Raw genomic sequence first — 20,258 nt, 5'->3', positions numbered from 1 at the left:
TAATCCTTGCAAAAGGAAGACACAATAGGGCAAGTGGTGTATGGAGGGAAAGGGAAGTACATTGTGGAGAAGAAATTTATTTGAATGAGAGAGAAAATGTCAAGAAATAGGTGTTTGGAGGCAAATAGTATCAAGAGTAAGTGTAGAAGAGAAATGGCACTAAAAGGAAGATTCCTCGATATCACATAGAGTGATACTTATTAGTTATTACATCTCACATACCAACATAAGGATGTTCCATTGGGAATTCAAGTTGTTGTATAAAGATTAATACAAGATAGGACCCCCATTCTATCAAATTTGGTGCATAGAAGAGTTTTATCAAATAATGCAATTATTACGTGTCCACCGGGTAAAAAAGAGACATGTACTTTTAACGTATGAGGTGGGTGCATGTTGATGTTACACAAGGAAAGGAGGGAAAATAGCATCTTATGTAGTTTAGGCACTTGTCATATTTATCAGCGTTGAATTTTTGACAAGTGGGTGCATGTTGGTGTTACACAAAGAGGGAAAATACCATCTTATATATTTTAGGCACTTCTCATATCCACTGGTGTCGAATCTGTGGCAAGTAACGTGATTAGGTTCAGTCCTGAGTTTTTTTTTTTTGTTCTAAATGAATGGAAAAAATTGACACTTAGTATTATTTTTATATACTTTTTACTATAAAATCATTAATGATATGTTCATAATCAAAATCCTTTTAAAAAAATAATTTCAATAAAAAATCAAAATAAAACTATTTAATCTACCTTTTGAATATGATAGATTGCAAGTAGGATTAACAATTTTAATTTTTAAATGCTTCTTTCGGTATAGAACAAGAGCAATAATAGTTAATATTATTCTATAGTTATATATGTAAGATTTTGATTCAAATTTTAAAATTTTTCTAATGAATTTTAATTCATCAAATAAAATTCCACCAATAAGATTATAAGAATTATCACATTTTAGATAAATTTTAAGATGTTTGGAACATAAGTTCAAATCTTAATAAGATAATGATATAAGTTTAGTAATACTATACAAAAATTTAATATTAATTACAATTTGTTTTTTTTTTTTAATTTTAGATGATTAAAAGGTTTTCTAGGCAACATATTCAAACGTAAATAATTAAACAAGTACAGACAAAAAATTAAATTATAATCTATAAATAAAATAAAAAAGTCTTTAATAAGTAAATGACAATGACATGAAATAACATGGTTTTTGGTTTCTTATTTTTAAACATTCAATTTTTCAAAATCAAATTTCTTCCTTTCTTCCTTTTTCTTATATTTCATGTTTATGTGTAACGAATTTCACTCCTGTTGCGATTTGATATAACCATATCCATCTTTATGTTCACATTCAAAGTTATTAATCCTAATTATTATTTAGTATTATTGCTCTCTTTTTTACTTAATGATTCTTTTAGTTTGATCACCCTTAACTTGATTTTGTGGGTTTAAGGTGATCGGAAAATGCTTGTGAACTTTTAAACTAAAGTAGAAAATTAATGGTGTTTAGTTTTAGGAATAAAGTAAATGCTATTAGTTATTCATAAATTTTTGTTCTTAAAGTTGAGTTATTGATTAAGTTATGTAAATAATTGATAAATTAGTCAATAAATTTAGACTCTAACTTGTAAGAAATTAAGGTTTTGAGTAAATTTATGAGTTAAATGATAATATCTGAACTTATAATTGAATTAAAATTTGTTTGTAAGCATAAAAAGATCATTTGGTAAAGTTAAATTTCAAAAATCTTATTATTGTGCTAAAATCAATTTTTGCATTTTAAGTGTTTGTAAGAATACTAAAAAAGATTTCTTATAATATTTATCTTTGTTTATGTATTTTTTATTTTATTTCTATAATTAATTAAAATTATCATTTTCAATAATTTAGTTTAGTATAATTAGTGATTTGTGTAAAATTTTATGCAAAATAGTGATACTTATCATTAAACTACTTAAATGATTTAGCACATTTTTAAAAAAAATAATAACGTTCCTCTAAAAATGCAATTGCCTACCTTACTATGCTCGAGGACACCATTGAATGTGATAGCTGTACGATAACTTGAAGGAACATGAATTGCGTCCAATTTAATGTAAAAAAATAAGATATGGGTGAAATGGTGAAATTAATTACCTATAAACACGGCAATGACAAGCTAAAATGTGGAGTTAATCAACCTTTAATAACAGCTGTTCGTATTATTATTTTATTGTTCTTTTTTGTAATTAATAAATTAATATTTTATATATAATTGAAGGTTGCATTTAAAATAATACATTTCATGTTGTAATTAAAATTTATATTTACATAATTAATTTTTTCTAAAGCATTTATACTCACGAATAAACATATTAATAAACACATTAATTTACATTTATTAATATTATTTTATATATTATTAATCTTTGTCCTTACTTTTATATATATATATATATATATATATATATATATATATATTTTTTTTAGGAAACTTCGATAATGTTAGTATAATTTGTTTTAAAATTAAAAAAAGTTAAAAAAAATGATATATTTTTCAAATGAAATAGGCTTAATAGCCGCATAGGTCCTCAACCCCAAAACCCTTTGCACTTTTTGTTATCCTTTCTTGCTCGCTTAGTTCGAAGTGAGACTTCAACACAGTTTGGTCACTCTCCCTTCACTGTAAGGTAAGTCTATCTCTATCTCTCAATCTCTTCCACCCTCTCCTCAAATTATTATTGCTTGTAATTTACCTTGTTAACCATTAAAGGGTAATGCTTTTTTCTCCATTTTTTTTTGGGGGTGTTATACGCCCCAGAATTTTTCAATGGCTTCAAAGATTCTATCCTAAGCATTGAACTTCTGGGTTCTTTTCATTTTTGGTGTTTACTTTTCTCATTTGTCAAAGTTTGTAATTTTCCCCCGTTTCAATTGTGTTCAACTATGGCTCAACTAAGTGGGTGAGACCGTTTTGTTTCTGCAGATTCAATGGTACCTGGACCTTGAAAATATGAAAGTAATGAGCTTTTCTGGTAGCATAACAAAACCTAGTTTTTTGATTGGCCAAACGAAAATGCCTATTCTAACATTTGGTCATTGTAAGTTGAGTGCTACCCTAGCTCTTAGGAGGATGGGGTTGATTACGAAGCTCCAATATTCTGTTGCTGATAGGACATTTACTTCTGGTTCCATGGATTCGCCGGCGTCCACGACGGACGCCGGTCGGATGAATCGGAGGCGGGGTGGCTCCTCATCGCTATATAGCCGTCCTAGTTTATCTGAAATGAAGAAGGAGAAGGCGGCAATGAGGGAAAAAGTTTATGAGTTCTTGAGGGCAATTGGCATTGTTCCTGATGAGCTTGATGGTCTTGAACTTCCTGTGACTGTTGATGTTATGAGGGAGCGCATAGATTTTCTTCACACTTTGGGGCTTACAATTGAAGACATCAATAACTATCCACTTGTTCTTGGCTGCAGTGTCAAGAAGAACATGATTCCTGTGCTTGATTACCTTGGTAAATTGGGAGTGAGGAAATCCACGATTACGCAGTTCTTGCAGAGATACCCACAAGTGCTCCATTCGAGTGTGGTTGTGGATCTTATGCCGGTGGTCAATTATCTCAAGGGGATGGATATCAAACCTGATGATATTCCTCGTGTTCTTGAGAGGTACCCTGAAGTGTTAGGATTTAAACTTGAGGGAACCATGAGCACATCGGTTGCATATTTGATTGGAATTGGTGTAGGAAGAAGAGAAATCGGAGGTGTCTTAACTAGATACCCGGAGATTTTGGGGATGCGAGTTGGTAGGATCATCAAGCCTTTTGTGGAATATCTGGAAAGCTTGGGAATTCCAAGGTTAGCCATTGCTAGACTGATCGAGCAAAGACCTTATATTCTTGGATTTGGGCTGAATGAGAAGGTGAAGCCAAATGTTAAATCTCTTGAAGAGTTTAATGTTAGGCAAACATCACTTCCATCTATAATTGCTCAGTACCCTGACATCATTGGAACTGACTTAAATACAAAGCTTTTCAATCAGAGAAGTTTACTCAATTCTGTACTTGAATTGGATCCTGAGGAATTTGGCCGAGTTGTTGAGAAGATGCCACAGGTAGTTAGCCTCAGCAGTGGACCGATGCGGAAGCATGTTGATTTTCTTAAGGATTGTGGGTTTTCCTTGCTGCAAATGAGGAAGATGATTGTTGGATGCCCTCAGTTACTTGCTTTAAACATTGACATCATGAGACTTAGCTTTGATTACTTCCAAATGGATATGAAAAGGCCTTTGGAGGACTTGGTTACTTTCCCTGCATTCTTCACTTATGGTTTGGAGTCAACCATAAAACCTAGGCATAAGATGGTTGTCAAGAAAGGGTTGAAGTGTTCTCTGTCATGGATGCTTAATTGTTCTAATGAGAAATTTGAGCAACGAATGGACTATGACACTATTGACATTGAAGAGATGGAAATGGAACCATCATTTGACATGAATTCACTGACGCAACCAAGGAGTGATGAATCAGATTTTGATTACGAAGACAGTGATGAAGATAACGAGTAGAATGATTAAGTTTCTCCAATAACTAGTTTATCTGGGAAAATTTTGATATTCTGTTGGATGATCTTTATGCTGATAGTTACAATGATGTTCCATTGGAAAGGTAAATTATTATGCAAGTAGTCGAGTACATATAAAGTATTTTCAAGTGTTTGTATACTAAATCTTATGCTTGTTTATGTGAAATGATATTGAGTCTAGTATTCCGATGTTTTAAGAATTTACCTCCTATTTCACTATACAAGCAGAACTATTTATCTCTTCATCAATTGGAATATTTCTAGCACTTAAATTCTGTGGAATTGTGTTGGGAGACATTAGTTGACTCAATGGATAAGGTTAGACAATATGAGAGTGATTATGTTCTTTTTATCACTATTATGTTTTTAGATTATTATTATTAGCATTATCTTATTTTGAGGAGTGCTAGCAATACACTCTTTAAAACACTCTTTTTAATACATTCTCCTTTATTGTTGGAAATTTATTGAAAATCACAAGATTAAGAGAGAAAGTCATTAAATAAGGTGGGAGACCTACTGATGTTTGTGTTTTCCAATAATTCTCAGCCAATCAAAAAGAGTGTGTTAGAGTATGTTTCTAGTATTTCTCTCTTATTTTTCTCTGTTATGTTTGTGTTCTATTTGTAAAGATGTAGAAATAACCTGTGATACCTGGTCACATTCTAAATGATGTAGAAATTGTAAAGTAGTCCACTTTTATTCAGTCTTTGGAACCATATTCTGAGTAATTGAGGAGCGGAGGTACAGAACAAATCCTAGCTGAGGGGTGAGGTGCTGAGGCGAGAAAATGGGATTGTGGGAGAGCTTGAAGGATCAAGCTGTAGGATTTTTCTCGGGAAAACTTGTCCGAGTAGGGTTGTGAATTGTGAGAAAGCTCGGAAGTGAATCTTGTGCATAGTTTTCCAAGAGATTGAGGCTTTTGAACTATTGTTTCCCCAAAGACTGCAATCCTGTTCAAGTTTGTTCTTCTCCACGTTTATTCATTTCTTGATCGCAGGTTTGTTAATTCATCTGCACGTGTTTCCTTTGCTATTTTAATTCTCTCTCTGATTATGTTTGTAGGAGTTTCCTGCTCACATAGAGGCCCTTAGAAAAGCTTAACGCAGTTATGTGTTCCATTGCATCGGGAATTATGTAGGACATCATGTTTTGGATGGATCTGCTTCCAAACATTTTCTAACAAAGTACAACTTTCCTTGTCCTCTTTAACTCTGGTTTTATCACGTGTCGGTTAGCAGGTCCAGTAGGCTTATATAATATATACTTATGGGAGGATCACTGGGCATTTGAATGGCAAAAAAACTTTGAAGTAATTGCTAAAATTTGAGCAGGGAGCTATTATTATTTGCTAATATTTGTACTTGGAAACAACTTTATGTATGTGTGGCTGTGCATGAATGTGTTTGTCACTTTGAGCTACTGAATCCTTTATTTTTCTGCTTCCACTGTTAATTTTCGTTTACTGTTCAAAGGGATCTCCGTTCTATTGTCACTTATGATTGTTGGTTCATATGCGATATTTTGTTGCTCCATTTGCTTCCTGATGTGATGAACTAGCTCTTGCCTATGAGTACATATTTTGAGTGCAAAGATGTGTTGCCCATTGTGTCACACTTTTTTATTGATTAGAATTTATTAAAGATTATAAAATCAGGAAAGAGAGTTATTGAATTAGATCACTAAAATTTGTGATTTAGAATAAATTTTAATCAATATTATGGAGTGTATTACCTGCTTTTCTCAAAATGTACAGGTAGGAGACACAACAACCTTCATCTCTTAAGCTATCTTTTGAGTCGAAGTTAAACCCAAACTGAAATTCACAAGTACTAGACTTGTAGGTATACATGCTTTGTTATATCTAGAGTAACTCACTTTATGATGCCCGTAAGCATCTCACACAATTTCTCATTAGTTAACCAAATAAGACTTATTTAACCAATAATTTACTTATAATAATTAGTTAATTAAGTAGTGTCTGGTCTGAAGTGGGGCAAGTAATGGTCTGAACTCTAGCTGCCTAGTGGTCCGAACTAATGAATGGATGCCCTTGAAGTGGGATCGAATTGACCTACATTCCACTATCCGGCATGAACAGTGACGAAAATACTTGTAAAAGTACTTTGATATTTAAGTTAGCAATGAGCTCCACTCAAAAATATGCTATAATAAATACGTGTACTTACGATAAAACGTTTAGGGAGATATATGTAGTCCATGAGAATGGGCCAAATTTTTATATTCAGGCCTATGGCTTAGAGTGAGAAGTCATACTCTTGTTAGAATATAATGATTAACGGTAGAAGCGAGTTTGTGTAACTCATGATCTTGAATTGACTCATGTTGTTCTAATGAGTTTGGATATGATTTTTTTAATATTTGGGTTAAACTCATCCTGATTTAACCAAAACTTGACACTGTACACGGATTTTGAACTTTTTGAGCCTATGACTTGATCTGATCTAGTCATATATAATGATAACAATAATAAGTTAGTATAATCATTTGTTCAAGATAATAATCTGTCACTTATTTGTTCAAGATAATAATTTTTGTCACTCTTGTTTATTAACAAGTTTTGTGTTTTTAAATTGATATCATTGTAATAATACAAACATTTATTTTTAAATATTTGAGTTGATAATAATGTAATATATCAACAAACTTATTTTGAAATTTAGTTTGTATCATTATTTACTTTACGGATTGATAATATTGCATTTGTAATAAAATATCAAATAATTTATATATATATATATTATGAAATATTTAAATTTTTATAAAAAAAATAAATTTAATTATATTAATTCGATTGACTAAACTCAATCCAATTTGTTTGTGATCAAATTGGGTTGAATTTTAAAAAAATTTACGAATGCACCCGTAATTATGATGTGACTTCAATTCCATGTGTATAAGACCATAATTTGCATACAAGAGTGCACCTCCAATTTAGGTTGAACCTAGGTATAACTAATATATAACAAGTATCATATCTTACATTGATTAGTTATATGATTAAAACATAGTATATAAGTGAAGGTAACTTTTATATTAACTAATTTTGTGATTGAGTTAGACTAATTCTATTTTTTTTTGTGGTATCATAACTTATTCTAATAAATATAATTAAAAAATTTATATCAATTAGTGATATGACTAAAATTAACTTTTATAAAAACAAATTCATACAATCATGTTAAAATGTAAATTTTCTCGTGTTTGAATTTATATGTATTTCTTACTGCAAATCCGATAATTGTGCACATTACTTAGAAAAATAGATGGTTGAGTCCCACTTAGAAAGGGAGGAGGAAGATTAATCTCTGTGAAGGAGTAAATGACATTTACGATTATTATTAAAGGACCGAAAAATGAATCACATTAAACATAAAGTACCTTTACTTCCTTTTCAAGTCCTGTGCTATTTCTGAGGATAACAGACTATTCAACTTTATAAAAAGGCTTTAATAAAGGTTTTAATAAAGGCTTTAATAAAGCATGGACAATTTTCTGGATTGACACAAAGATGAAGCTTAATAATGCAAATAATTTCCTTGATTCAAGCTCCCCACGTGGGGTGGCAATAGTGATACGATGAATTGAATGATAGAACTTTCGACCCTTATTTTATTTTTATTTTAGTTTTTTTTATTTCATATATTTTAATTAGTAATTATAGAAGCAGTACATTTTCTTTTGTTACGGAAATACAAAGTTGTTTGGTGTTGTTTCTTATTTTCAAATTTTATGAAAAAAAAAGTAAGAAAACTTTTAGAATTTCCTTCATAAAATTAAGAAACAGAAGTACAAAAAATTAAAATCATAAAATGAAAATAAAAAGTATTTAGTTTGTTTTAATGTTTGGTTGAGACATGCTTTCATTAATAAGTAAATATAGTGTTATTTCTTGTTGTTTCCTCATTCTTAAACCTTTGTGAATAAATTTCAAAAACAAGAAATAAGATGGCATTCTTTTTCTGTTTCAGGACGTGTCTGATATACCGTTTGCAGCCCTCCCTGAATCACACATTCTCATTTTTCAAAGAAGGAAACAAGAGCGAGTTTGAAAATCTGTTAAAATGGCGTGGAAGGAAAGTTCTGCTCTTTCCAATGCATAAACATGAAAGTAATGTGTGTTGGATTGTGGATTTGAAAATAATTTAATATTTTTTTTTGTAATTATTAGTTTATCTTTTAACGTAGATTTAAACTTAATTCAACTTGAATGATGAATGTTACCATCATTTATAATCCTTAGGATAAATTATGACTTCAACTTAAAGTAAGTTTTATCTTAACTAAATTCTATAAAACTTACTTGTACAAGAGAATTGCTCCAAGTTATGTATTCTATTTGGGTCATACGCGAGATCTCCAACTATATAAATACATTTACATAAAAAAAATAACAGATCAAATATTTCTTAGTTTTTTTTTTTTGAAATTATTCTAAAATTAAAACAAAACAAATCAAACAACCCCTTATTCGTACTAAACTAAATGTTCATCTATTTACATCAGCTAGCAAATTTTGATTTTCCGACATCAAGTTTTTCTAAACTTGGACTAAACCAGGCTGCAATTACAAGCATAAATGAAATCTGTTTCATTTAATGGTTTTCGTACACCTATATATCCATATTAATATTTTTGAAAGCTCTTCATCTGTTTTTTTTAACTGATCATTTGTAGGTTTTGCTCAGAATGTGTATGTAATTCTTTTGGTTCTATGGCCACGGACCTAATGAGGAAAAATCCACAGTTTATTCACTTTATTGTGTTTTGTGTACATCCTTAATTTGTTACAACTCTGTCTAGAGAGAAATCTGTGACAAGATACATTGTGTATGAAATCTTTGTTGGTATAACTTTGTTATTTCACATAGAAACGATTTTGCTTTTTGGTTATTACCTAAAATGCATCTTAATCATTAGAGTATGCGTGTATTTTATAAACTGTTATTTTTTCTCTTATTTTATCGATGTAGGACCTTGTTTGTATCTCCACAATCTTATATATTTCAAGAAGCTCTACATGGTGCATCTCCCCATGCTACCAAATGGCTGATGCTTAAGACCCTTATGCAACAACTAAACATATCAGTATGATTCTTCTTTCCATCCTTACATCTTTTCTTTCAATCAGTTTAGGTAAAACAAAGTGAGTGATGACAGTTGCTACTTAAAAGGTGATCAGTAGCGTATGGTGTGTATAAGAATGTTAAGAGAGATATAGCTTCAAATTGCACCTTGAGTTTGCTTGTGTCATGCCTTGTCATGAATGTGAAATCACTTCTGGTTCTGGCCAATGATGGTGCAGTAATTGCCATTATGTTCCCTTGCCAGTTCCATCATTTCACTTATTCCTTACTGTTATTTATGCAATGAAGCCTTAATACTATATATGTTCTAAGCTAGAGTTCTCCCAAGCATCGTAAAGAAATCATTTGGGAGCAAGGCATAACATTCTTGATGAAAAATGAAAACAAAATGATAGGAAGAGTGGAGAGCAAAACAGAGCAAGACAAGTTCTTAGTGGGCAATCAATTTTTCATTCACGTTTTTCTTTATATATACAAGATACAATACAACAACTTCTGATGTTACAAGCTTAGTATTCAAAAAATGCATACATTGTTGACTTAGTTGTACTACCCACTTTTACCTACTGCATATTTACCAAAAACATACTCCAAATCACCTACTTTTCACCTAAAACAGATTGTTGTCAAAACAAGCACAGTACAACAGATTTTGTATTCAAAAAATCAAGAAAATTCTCAAAGTCTAACACTCCTCCTTGAGATTTTTCTTGAGCACTCCAAGTCTTGATCTTAGTATTTCAAATTGACCATTGGAAAGGGCTTTGGTCATGATATCTGCAATCTGTTCCTCAGAGCTGCAATGCTCCAACCTGATTTCTTTTGATTTCTCTACTTCTCCAATGGCATGAAACTTCACATTAATGTGTTTTGTTCTTCCATGTTGGACAAGATTTTTAGCAATAGAAATAGCAGATTTGTTATCCACCCAAATGATAGTAGCTTCATCTTGAATCTGTCCCACATCTAATAAAATCTTTCTCAGCCAAGTAGCCTGATTTGCAGCAGCTGCAGCTGAAATATACTCAGCTTCAGCTGAAGATTGAGCCACAACATCTTGTTTCTTTGAATTCCAAGAAAAAATAGCACTGCCAAATGAAAACACATATCCAGAGGTGCTTTTAGAATCATCAATACTTCCTGCCCAATCACTATCTGCATATCCTTGAAGTTCTCCACTTTCATTTTTTAAGAAATACAAACCATAATTAGTTGTACTTCTTATATATCTCAAAACTCTTTTTGCTGCACCAAGGTGAACTTGACTTGGAGAATGCATGAATCTGGAAAGCAAACTTGCAGCAAACATTAAATCTGGTCTGGTTGCTGAAAGATACAACAAACTTCCAATTATACTTCTATAAACAGAAGCATCTGCACTATTTTCACCATCATTCTTTGAAAATTTTTCATTTGCAACCAATGGAGTAGCAACAGGCTTGCATTTCTCTATGTGAAACTTCTTCAATATCTCCAAAGCATATTTTCTTTGTGAAATGAATATTCCATCATTTTGCTGAGAAATCTCCATTCCAAGAAAGTATTTCATTTCACCCAAGTTAGTCATTTCAAATTCTTTCTCCATGTCTTTCTTAAATTGGTTTAAGGAATTTGATTCATTTCCTATAACCAATAAATCATCAACATACAAAGACACAATGAGTTGCACTTCATTGTTTGACTTCCTCACATACAAGGTGGCTTCATTTTCACTTCTTTTGAATTTTTTGCAGAAGATAACCATCAATTGTGCTATACCAGGCTCTTGGTGTCTGTTTTAAGCCATAAAGAGCTTTATGAAGCTTATAAACTTTATCTTCACTTCCTGAACCTGAAAACCTTCAAGTTGATCAACATATATATCTTCATCAAGCAATCCATTTAGAAAAGCTGATTTTACATCAAAATGATAAATTTTCCAGCCAAGTTTTGTTGCCAAAGAGATCAGTAATCTGATTGTATCATGTCTTGCAACAGGTGCAAACGTATCAGAAAAATCAACTCCATACTGTTGGAAGTAACCTTTTACCACCAATCTAGCCTTAAGTTTGTTTACAGAACCATCAGGATTGAGTTTAGTTCTGTAAACCCACTTAACACCAATCACTTTTTTATTACTTGGCCTATCAACAAGTTGCCAAGTTTTATTTTTCTCAATCATCTTTATCTCTTCCTTCATGGTAGCTCTCCAGTTTTCAAACTCAGCAACTTCTTCATACCTTGTAGGCTCTAATGCAGCAAAATTACATCTTGCATAAATATCCTCCAAGGTTCTTGTACCTCTCACTGGAAATTCAGTGTCACTATCATAGTTCTCTTCATCATCTTTAGAATTTTGCTCTTGCAAAGTGTCTTCATCAAATAACCTTTTACTTGAGCCTTCTGCTTGATGTTTCTTCCAATTCCATTTTGAAAACTCATCAAATTTTATATCTCTGCTAACAATAATTTTTTTTGTCTCCAAGTTGTATACTCGATATCCTTTGGAGTTAATACTGTACCCCAAAAAAATACCAACTTCACACTTATGATCAATTTTATCTCTTTTCACATTTGGAACATGAGTGTAACACACACAACCAAATATTTTTAAATGCTCCACTGAAGGCTTCCTTCCACACCATGCTTCATAGGGTGTTTTACCCTTCAAAGCTTTAGTAGGCAATAAATTCAGCAAGTAAACTGAGGTATTTACTGCCTCAGCCCAAAAAGTCTTTGGAAGACCTTTCTCAAAGAGCAAACACTGAGCCATCTCCATCATTGTTCTGTTCTTTCTTTCACTCACTCTACTTTGTTGAGGAGTGTAAGGAACGATGAACTGATGTTGTATTCCAGCTTGATCACAAAACTTTTTAAATTCCCCTGCTGTATACTCAGTTCCATTGTTAGATCTGAGTTTTTTAATTTGACAACCAGCTTCATTTTCAACCAAAATCTTAAACTTTTGAAATGCAACAAACACATCTGATTTTTGTTTTAGAAAAAACACCCAACTCATTCTTGTAAAATCATCTATAAATAGCAAAAAATATTTGCTGTCATTTAAAGATGTTATGCTCATTGGACCACACACATCAGTATGGATAAACTGTAATTTTTTCACAACTCTCCAGCTTGCTACTGTAGGAATGGCAATCTACATGGTTTTCCAAATTGACATACATCACAAACATCAACATTATCTTCTATGGAAGGTAAGTTTTGAATTAAGCCATTTGAGCTGATTTGCTTCAAGGTGGAGTAACTAAAATGACCAAGTCTTTTGTGCCATAAAACAGAATCATCCACTAAACTTGGAAAAGCATGCATAGCAGGTTGCTTCCATTCTATTGGAAAACTCTTATCTCTCATTTTGATAAACATTAGCTCACACCCAAAAGGATCAAATATGGTGCATTTCATGTCTTCAAAATGCAAAGTATAATTCTTTTCAAGCATTTGTCCCACACTTAGAAGATTTTGATTTATCTCAGGCACGTATAAAACATCTGAAATATATTTAGTACCTGAAGAAGTTTCTACCGCAATTACTCCTTTGCCTTTAACTTCAACACTTTCTCCATTGCCAACAGTGACTTTTAAGAAGTGAGACTGATCCAATTCCTTGAAAATGCTTGCATCATTTGTCATGTGGTTTGTGCAACCACTGTCTATAAGCCACACCTCCTTGCTCCTGTTTGCTAAATAACAAGAAGCAACAAATAAATGCTCCTTATTTTGTTCTTCATGCTCAACAACTTGGGCTTGCTGTCCCTGTTGTTTTGCTTTGCTTTTGCACATTTTCTCCACATGACCAAGTTGGTTGCATGCCCTACATTTGACTCATGGTCTAAACCAACAGAAATTTTCTGTATGATTCTTCTTCTTACAGTAAGAGCAAGGTGGATACTTATCTTTCCAACCTCCTCCTCTGTTGCTTTCTTCTTGTTTTTTTTCCCTTTCTTCCCACTAAATGGCTTTTTCCCACAACTACTGGTGCCTTGAAATTTGCCTTTGGTATTTACCACAAAAGCACCTTCAACATTTTCTTCCATCCTAAAGGATCTTCTCTGTTCAGCTTGTAAAGCATTTACAAGTTCTGAAATTGATATATGAGAAAAATCCTTATTTACTTCAAGAGAGGAGATTTTTGACTCAAACCTCTCCGGAAGACATACCAATATTTTCTCCATAACTTGTTGATCACTGAGTTCTTCACCCAATAATCTGATTTGTGTAACCACTTTAGAAAGCCTGTCAGCAAACTCCTTCATTGTTTCAACTTCCTTCATTTTGATGGCTTCAAATTCTCTTCTCAAATTTAGCACCTTCATTCTCCTTGTTCTTTCACTACCTTGGAACTCCTCCTTAAGTTTGTCCCAAGCCTCTTTTGCTATATCAAGAATCAAAATCATGATAAAAACATCGTCATGAACAACTGCTTGTATGATGGCAAGTGCTCTGCCATCTTTAGCCACTTCATCACTGTGAAATCTTAACTGAGCCATTGTTGGGTTGTCTAGTAAAGGAGCTGGGTTGCTTCCATTTTCCACCACTTCCCACAAACTTTAAGCTCTAAGATAAGTTCTCATCTTTGCAGCCCACAAATCATAATTTTCTCCAGCAAATACTGGAGGTGGAGGCAAAGAATTGCTACCAGAAGCCATTAGTTGAAGGTTTTTTGAGTGGGTTTCTTGCTGGTTTTCTCTCACACACAGAAACTCTGTTTTTCAGATTTTTTTTTTCTTTCTCCCTCACAGACCCTAAAAGACCAATGAAGCTCTTGATACACTAGTGAAAAAAAGACTTTTAAAATCGGTTATTTTTCACTTTTAAAATCGGTTCCGTAACCGATTTTGAAAGAGCTGATTTTAAAAATTAGACTTTTAAAATTGGTTAAACAACCGATTTTAAAAGTTAACTTTTAAGATCGGTTATTTTATAACTGATCTTAAAAGTCTGGGCGGAAAAAAAATTAAACTGGAACGGGCCGTTCCATGTGGGAGAACGGCCCATTCTCTTTGCAGAACGGCCCGTTCTGCAAGGAGAACGGCCATTTCTGCAAGAAGAATGGCCATTTCTGCAAGGAGAACGACCTGTTCTCCTTGCAGAACGGGCCATTCCAGGTTCGAAATTTACCCAGCCTGCACTTACAGCGAAAATAGAGACGAAAAGAGTGAAAAAACGAAATGAGAAACAATAAGAACATGAGAAGATGAAAATTAAAATGAAAACTACAACGAAATTTACCTTGGAGACTTTAGAAAATGAGAGCATCAGAGATTAAAAAAAGTAATGGAGGGAAAGATTAAAGAGAATAAGAATGGAGGGGAATATAAAAGATTTCTGACGATACTTTTAAAATCGGTTATTTAAGAACTGATTTTATATACTACATACAAAATCGGTTCTTTAAGAACCGATTTTAAAAGTAGCACTTTTAAAATCGGTCATAAAATAACCGATCTTAAAAGTACTTTTAAGATCGGTTATTCTATGACCGATCTTAAAAGTGTCATTTTTAAGATCGGTTCTTTCAGAACCGATCTTAAAAGTTGTGTCAGACATACTTTTAAGATCGGTCATAAAATAACCGATCTTAAAAGTACTTTTAAGATCGGTTAAATTTGAACCGATTTTAAAAGTGTTCATTTTATTTACAAAATTGCCACCGCGTCACTTTTAAGATCGGTTACCTTATAATCGATCTTAAAAGTCCGATTTTAAATCCAATTTTTGCACTAGTGATACCATGATAAAAAATGAAAACAGAATGATAGGAAGAGTGGAGAGCAAAATAGAGCAAGACAAGTTCTTAGTGGGCAATCAGTTTTTCATTCACGTTTTTCTTTATATATACAAGATACAATACAACAACTTCTGATGTTACAAGCTTAGTATTCAAAAAATGCATACATTGTTGACTTAGTTGTACTACCCACTTTTACCTACTGTGTATTTACCAAAAAATACTCCAAATCACCTACTTTTCACCTAAAACAGATTGTTGTCAAAACAAGCACAGTACAACAGATTTTGTATTCAAAACATCAAGAAAATTCTCAAAGTCTAACAATTCTTATAGGTGAGAACATCACAATGAGTCTTGCATGATCAGATAGGGAGTAGTCTTCAGGCCATCTACCTTTTTCCACCTCCTGAGGGAAAAGAACTGCATTTTTCACACTAAACCCAATTGTTTGCTCTTCCTCACTATCATTTCGCCCCTCATCATGTTGCATGTTCTTCATGTCATCTCTTTGATCTGATTCTTCTAGATTCCAAATTTGCTGCTGCAACAAGCATAATATTATGATCCGTGATTTAGCCAACAAAGTTCAAGATGAAGAGCCAAATGCTCTAATAAGTCCAAGCACAATTATATAAGACATGACAAATTTTTACTTCAATATTAAGATACTATTTAGATAAGTTTCTTCATAAACACTTGTTGAAGAAAACAAATAAAAAAAAGTAAAATGATTTGAGTTTCTCCTATAAATTAAAATCAACTTATATATAACAATTTTATGAAAATTAAAGTGCACAAGTTAATTTTAACTTATAAGAAAAGTTTAATTCTTTACTTTCTTATTTTCTTGTCTTACAAGTGTTTATAGAGAAGTTTATACAATCCGAATCTAAATCACCTTTTCATTTCCAGGTTACACTTTCAACTTTTCCTAAATTTCTAGTCATTGATTGTAACTTTTTACTAAAAATTATCCAACACTTCAGAGGTTTCTTGAATGAAATTTAAGTTAATCTGAACTGTTTTACCAGAAATTCTTTATAATCAATGGCACCATTTCCATTTATATCTGCCTGAACCCACAAGTCCTTTGTCTTTTCAACACTTAACCCATGGCAATGACCAATTAAATTGAGCTGCACAAATGGAAAAACCAAAAACCTTTATTATCACTAGGACTTCTCAGATAATCACAAGCACTATCTGAAACTTTGAAGTGCTCATCTACTCATGTAATAGTATGGATAACACTACATACTTGTCTAAGTGCTTCACAGAATCCAGAATAGGTAATACAATCTTCTTTGTCAACCTTTAGAAAAGCAAATGCATCTCTCTCTGTCTGTGATGTTTTTCTCAATAGATACTGATAAAGGTGAAGTTTACTATCAGAGACAAAATTCTCTTCCGCAATTACATTGATACTGAAACATGCGTTCTAAAGATATACATGTTAGAAAGTTTTGCAAAGATGGCTAAAGTGTAAAGATTTACCTTGAACATGCCAAACACTGCTTCACTCCAACTTGTTTTAAGTAGTTTTTGATATTTGTCAGGATTAAGAAGCCATATAAAATCAACAGCACATATATTTCCCCGATGATTGCGGTGGCTAACCCACTGCAAGACACAGTGTAAAACAAATATGGGTGATGTGAATATTATCCAAATGAAAAATTCTGAAAACAATGTTAGTTGTACTACCTTGTGTGCATCAGCATCAGTGTAATGATGCGCAGCATCATATGATGATACAAACCCCTGTGACCTCAGGAACTTGTAAACATGTCCCCTTTTGCTTCCATTCCAATCACTGAAAAGTATAACATGTCAATCAACTAGAAATCATCCTAAACATGAATTTTAAAGTAACTATTACAGAAAGACAATAATTTTCAATTATATGATGGTCTATGATTGGTTGTTTTTCTAATTAAATTTATAAAATATTAATGCTATTTGATGTTTACCCGCATAGCATAATTGGTAAAGGCTTAAGTTGCTTCTCTTTCTGATAAGATTCCACATATTGAAGAATCTTGTAGACCTAAGCAAAATTCAATGTACGTCCAAGTGAGATACCAAGCGTAACAAAATAATGGTGCTTAGATTCCAAAACAAAATGCTTACATACTTGATGCAAGCGTACAAGGCTAAGACTCGTATCATGAGGAAACAGTAGGTGAGTGTTGACAATGAGAATCTCCTGCGTAATATCACTGTTTTGGTGTGAAAATGGAAAAGCTAACTCAACATGCAACAATTGAGCTACTCTATCACCACAATCGTTGAAGTGCAACTCCTTATAGTTTACAACTGTGAAATATTCCTTTTGCACTGCTATCAGAAGACCTGATATTCGAAAGCCATATGAACATTAACACGTGTTGCTAACAGAACCATGCATATGGAAAATAAAAGTACAGAAGAGTTCTTAAAACAGAACAAGAATATCCAACACCAACAGGGTATTTTCCATTTGAGGGAGAGAATGTTTGTTTACCATCACCACGATTGTTGGTCCGTTCAAGCTTGAAATTAACATAGCCAGCATCACCAAGTCTCTTGTCATACAAATTAACAAGCTCTTCATTTCCAATCCAAAATTCCTACACAAATCCAACATATTATCAGCACCATCACCCCACAAAAACATTTAAATAGATTTCATGACAAACGAACCAAGAAAAAGTTCTCTCGGAAAGTTTGAAACCATAAGCAACTTCATAGTCCGTTATGTAAGTGCATATATTTTATCACAATAATCAGTTGTTAATTTCTTTCCTTAAAGTGTGTTCCTTCGCTTTAGAAGAAGAAATCCAAACCAATCTCCACGTAAGATATAACTCATGTGTCTTATTAACTTTAATATATCAATTATATGTTATGTAGAGATTGGTCAGGACTCAACATCATAAACATACTATAGTCTTGGACCATGAAATAATTTCTACGTGAAAAGGGTCAATATATGGGTAATCAATAAAAACATGCTACGATTGACCTTTAGCCTAATAAAGAACACTCCAATCTATTTCATTGAACATGCTAACCTGAAGACAGATAATGGAAGATCTCTCATACAGCAACCAATTCAATATCCTTTGATTCCTGGCCAACCAACACGCTTTGTAGTCGCTTTCACGGCAACTCTGGTCCTGCTTTCACCACACCAAAGCACAAATCAGTGGAAAGTATTAGCATCCAAATTTAGAGCACCCCATTTAAGCAAATATGTGAAATTCATAACATAAAAGAAGAACCTCTTGGTTGAGGCGCTTGTATATTGGTGCAAGAATGTTAAAAGTGGTGCAGGTAATGCAAGGTTGTTGGTTTTCTTGTATTGAAGAGGCAATTGCATAACTTGCAGTCCTTGAAATTCTTCCCATCTTCTTCTGTGATATCTCTTCTCAATTCTCAGTCTATGTCCAAATTTAGCAATGCTACTACCTATATTACACTATATAATAAGGAAAATATTCGCACAGTCTCATACCCCCACCATGTACCAACTTTAATAGGATGCTGCAAACACGAGCCATAAACATAAAGTGGGCCCCTTTTTCTTGCATTAAGCATCTTAAATTTTGATTCTTTTCTCGATGTGACGTGATTTTAGTGGTGACAACGATAATTTTAGTGGTGAAAACGATAATGACTTAGTGATAATGGTAGACGGTAATAATTATTAGATATGCTTCATATATAGAGGAGAGATTTATTTACTTTTAGAATAAGTGTACTTAAACTTATTTTATTTAATAATTTATATTTTACATCAAATTTTAATGATTCAACAGTCAAATTTAAAGTTCTTAATGCGTAAATTAAGTCTTTAAATTTTAAAAATCTTTGATGATTAACTCAAATTGACGGATAATCATAAAAATATTTTATGCCAATTCAAATTAATGAAATGAAGTATGAAATAATTTTTAAATTTTTTAAAAATTTACAGACTTAGAACTTTAAATTCAACGGTTGAATTATTGAAATTTAATGTAAAACATAAATTATTGAATAGTAATGATTGTAAATGTCTATCATAATATTTTAATATGAATTATTAATTATTTTTATCTATAATTTTAAATGTTGTTATTTAGTTATCTTATATCTCATAATAAGATATCCTTAACTTCTATTAAAAATAAGTATTATAAGATATTTGTATTTAAATGTATTTGAATACTTATGTTTTATATTTTAATATATACATATATATATATATATATATTATTAATAAAATAAAATACCTCTAAAATTGATATTTTGAAAATTTAAATATATTTTTTAATTTATTAATACATGTATAATATTAGAAAGATTGCTATTAAAAATGAGACGCCTATTTTGAAGTGACATACGTAATGTTCTTTTTATTTGTGTATATCTAAATCAAATCTTAGTTAGATAACACTATGCATGTAATTTAGTTTTTAATAATTGTAAACTTTTCTTTTCTCCTCAAATAAGACTATTATATACAAAGAAAATTCATATATTTCAAATAATACTAATTAAATATTTATTATATATAAAGAATCAAAACTAAATTACTAAGGTCACTTAGTGGTGGAGTTAAAGTAATATGGACAAAGTTTTAAGTTCAAGGTTTAGTGTTGTCATTATAATTTTGATGGGTAAAAAAAATCGAAACTATGACAATATAAATTACAATAATGTAATGTAATTATATAACTCTCTTCTCAGATTTTTTTTTTTGAAAAAAATCATCTTAAGATTTTAAAAAATATACATACACAGATAACAAAATTCAAATTTTATAAAAATAATGCATATTTAGTTTAATTTAATTTTTAAACATTATTTTTGTTAGTTAATTCG

At 31.8% G+C, this 20,258-nt stretch overlaps 2 protein-coding genes across 10 annotated transcripts; one reads left to right on the top strand and one right to left on the bottom strand.

Moving 5' to 3' along the window:
* The first annotated feature begins 2,537 nt into the window (after positions 1-2,537).
* On the top strand, positions 2,538-5,989 carry BSM (Mitochondrial transcription termination factor family protein). 3 transcript variants are annotated; one of them, XR_014429579.1, is made up of 4 exons: positions 2,538-2,677; positions 2,974-4,654; positions 5,250-5,532; positions 5,637-5,989. XR_014429579.1 is itself a non-coding variant. In XM_020349914.3 (2 exons), the coding sequence occupies exon 2, from the start codon at positions 3,001-3,003 to the stop codon at positions 4,552-4,554; it is 1,554 nt and encodes a 517-aa protein (XP_020205503.1). In that variant the 5' UTR covers positions 2,538-2,677; positions 2,974-3,000; the 3' UTR covers positions 4,555-4,843. The 3 variants fall into 3 exon arrangements, 1 of the variants encoding a protein (XP_020205503.1); XR_002238957.3 differs by lacking the exon at positions 5,250-5,532; XM_020349914.3 differs by lacking the exons at positions 5,250-5,532; positions 5,637-5,989 and having other exon boundaries at positions 2,974-4,843.
* Positions 5,990-15,470: 9,481 nt separating this feature from the next.
* On the bottom strand, positions 15,471-18,891 carry LOC109790706 (putative calcium-binding protein At1g02270). Of its 7 annotated transcripts, none has more exons than XM_020349907.3 (10): positions 18,674-18,890; positions 18,464-18,571; positions 17,914-18,019; positions 17,545-17,762; positions 17,381-17,457; positions 17,115-17,223; positions 16,905-17,030; positions 16,669-16,776; positions 16,439-16,546; positions 15,471-15,948 (listed from the first exon to the last, which is right to left on the bottom strand). In XM_020349907.3, exons 1-10 carry the CDS (start codon positions 18,797-18,799, stop codon positions 15,721-15,723), a joined length of 1,314 nt encoding a protein of 437 aa, XP_020205496.1. In that variant the 5' UTR covers positions 18,800-18,890; the 3' UTR covers positions 15,471-15,720. The 7 variants fall into 7 exon arrangements, with proteins under 7 accessions (XP_020205496.1, XP_029125546.1, XP_020205497.1 ...); XM_029269713.2 differs by having other exon boundaries at positions 15,471-15,951; positions 18,674-18,889; XM_020349908.3 differs by having other exon boundaries at positions 18,464-18,568; positions 18,674-18,889.
* Between the last annotated feature and the right edge of the window lie 1,367 nt (positions 18,892-20,258).

The sequence above is a fragment of the Cajanus cajan genome, chromosome 9 (genome assembly GCF_000230855.2).
Source record: "Cajanus cajan strain Asha chromosome 9, NIPB_CcT2T_4, whole genome shotgun sequence".
NCBI lineage: Eukaryota > Viridiplantae > Streptophyta > Magnoliopsida > Fabales > Fabaceae > Cajanus > Cajanus cajan.
Note: the sequence above shows the minus strand (reverse complement) of the source record. Positions and strands in the feature narration are given on the sequence as shown.

Coding starts and splice junctions, on each gene's coding strand:
- LOC109790706 (XM_029269713.2), bottom strand. CDS start 18,799: ATGGGAAGAATTTCAAGGACTGCAAGTTATGCAATTGCCTCTTCAATA. Junction 17,224..17,380: donor TTACCAATTATGCTATGCGG/GTAAACATCAAA, acceptor TATACTTTTCAG/TGATTGGAATGGAAGCAAAA. Junction 16,547..16,668: donor TCTGTGAAGCACTTAGACAA/GTATGTAGTGTT, acceptor CCATTTGTGCAG/CTCAATTTAATTGGTCATTG.
- BSM (XM_020349914.3), top strand. CDS start 3,001: ATGAAAGTAATGAGCTTTTCTGGTAGCATAACAAAACCTAGTTTTTTG.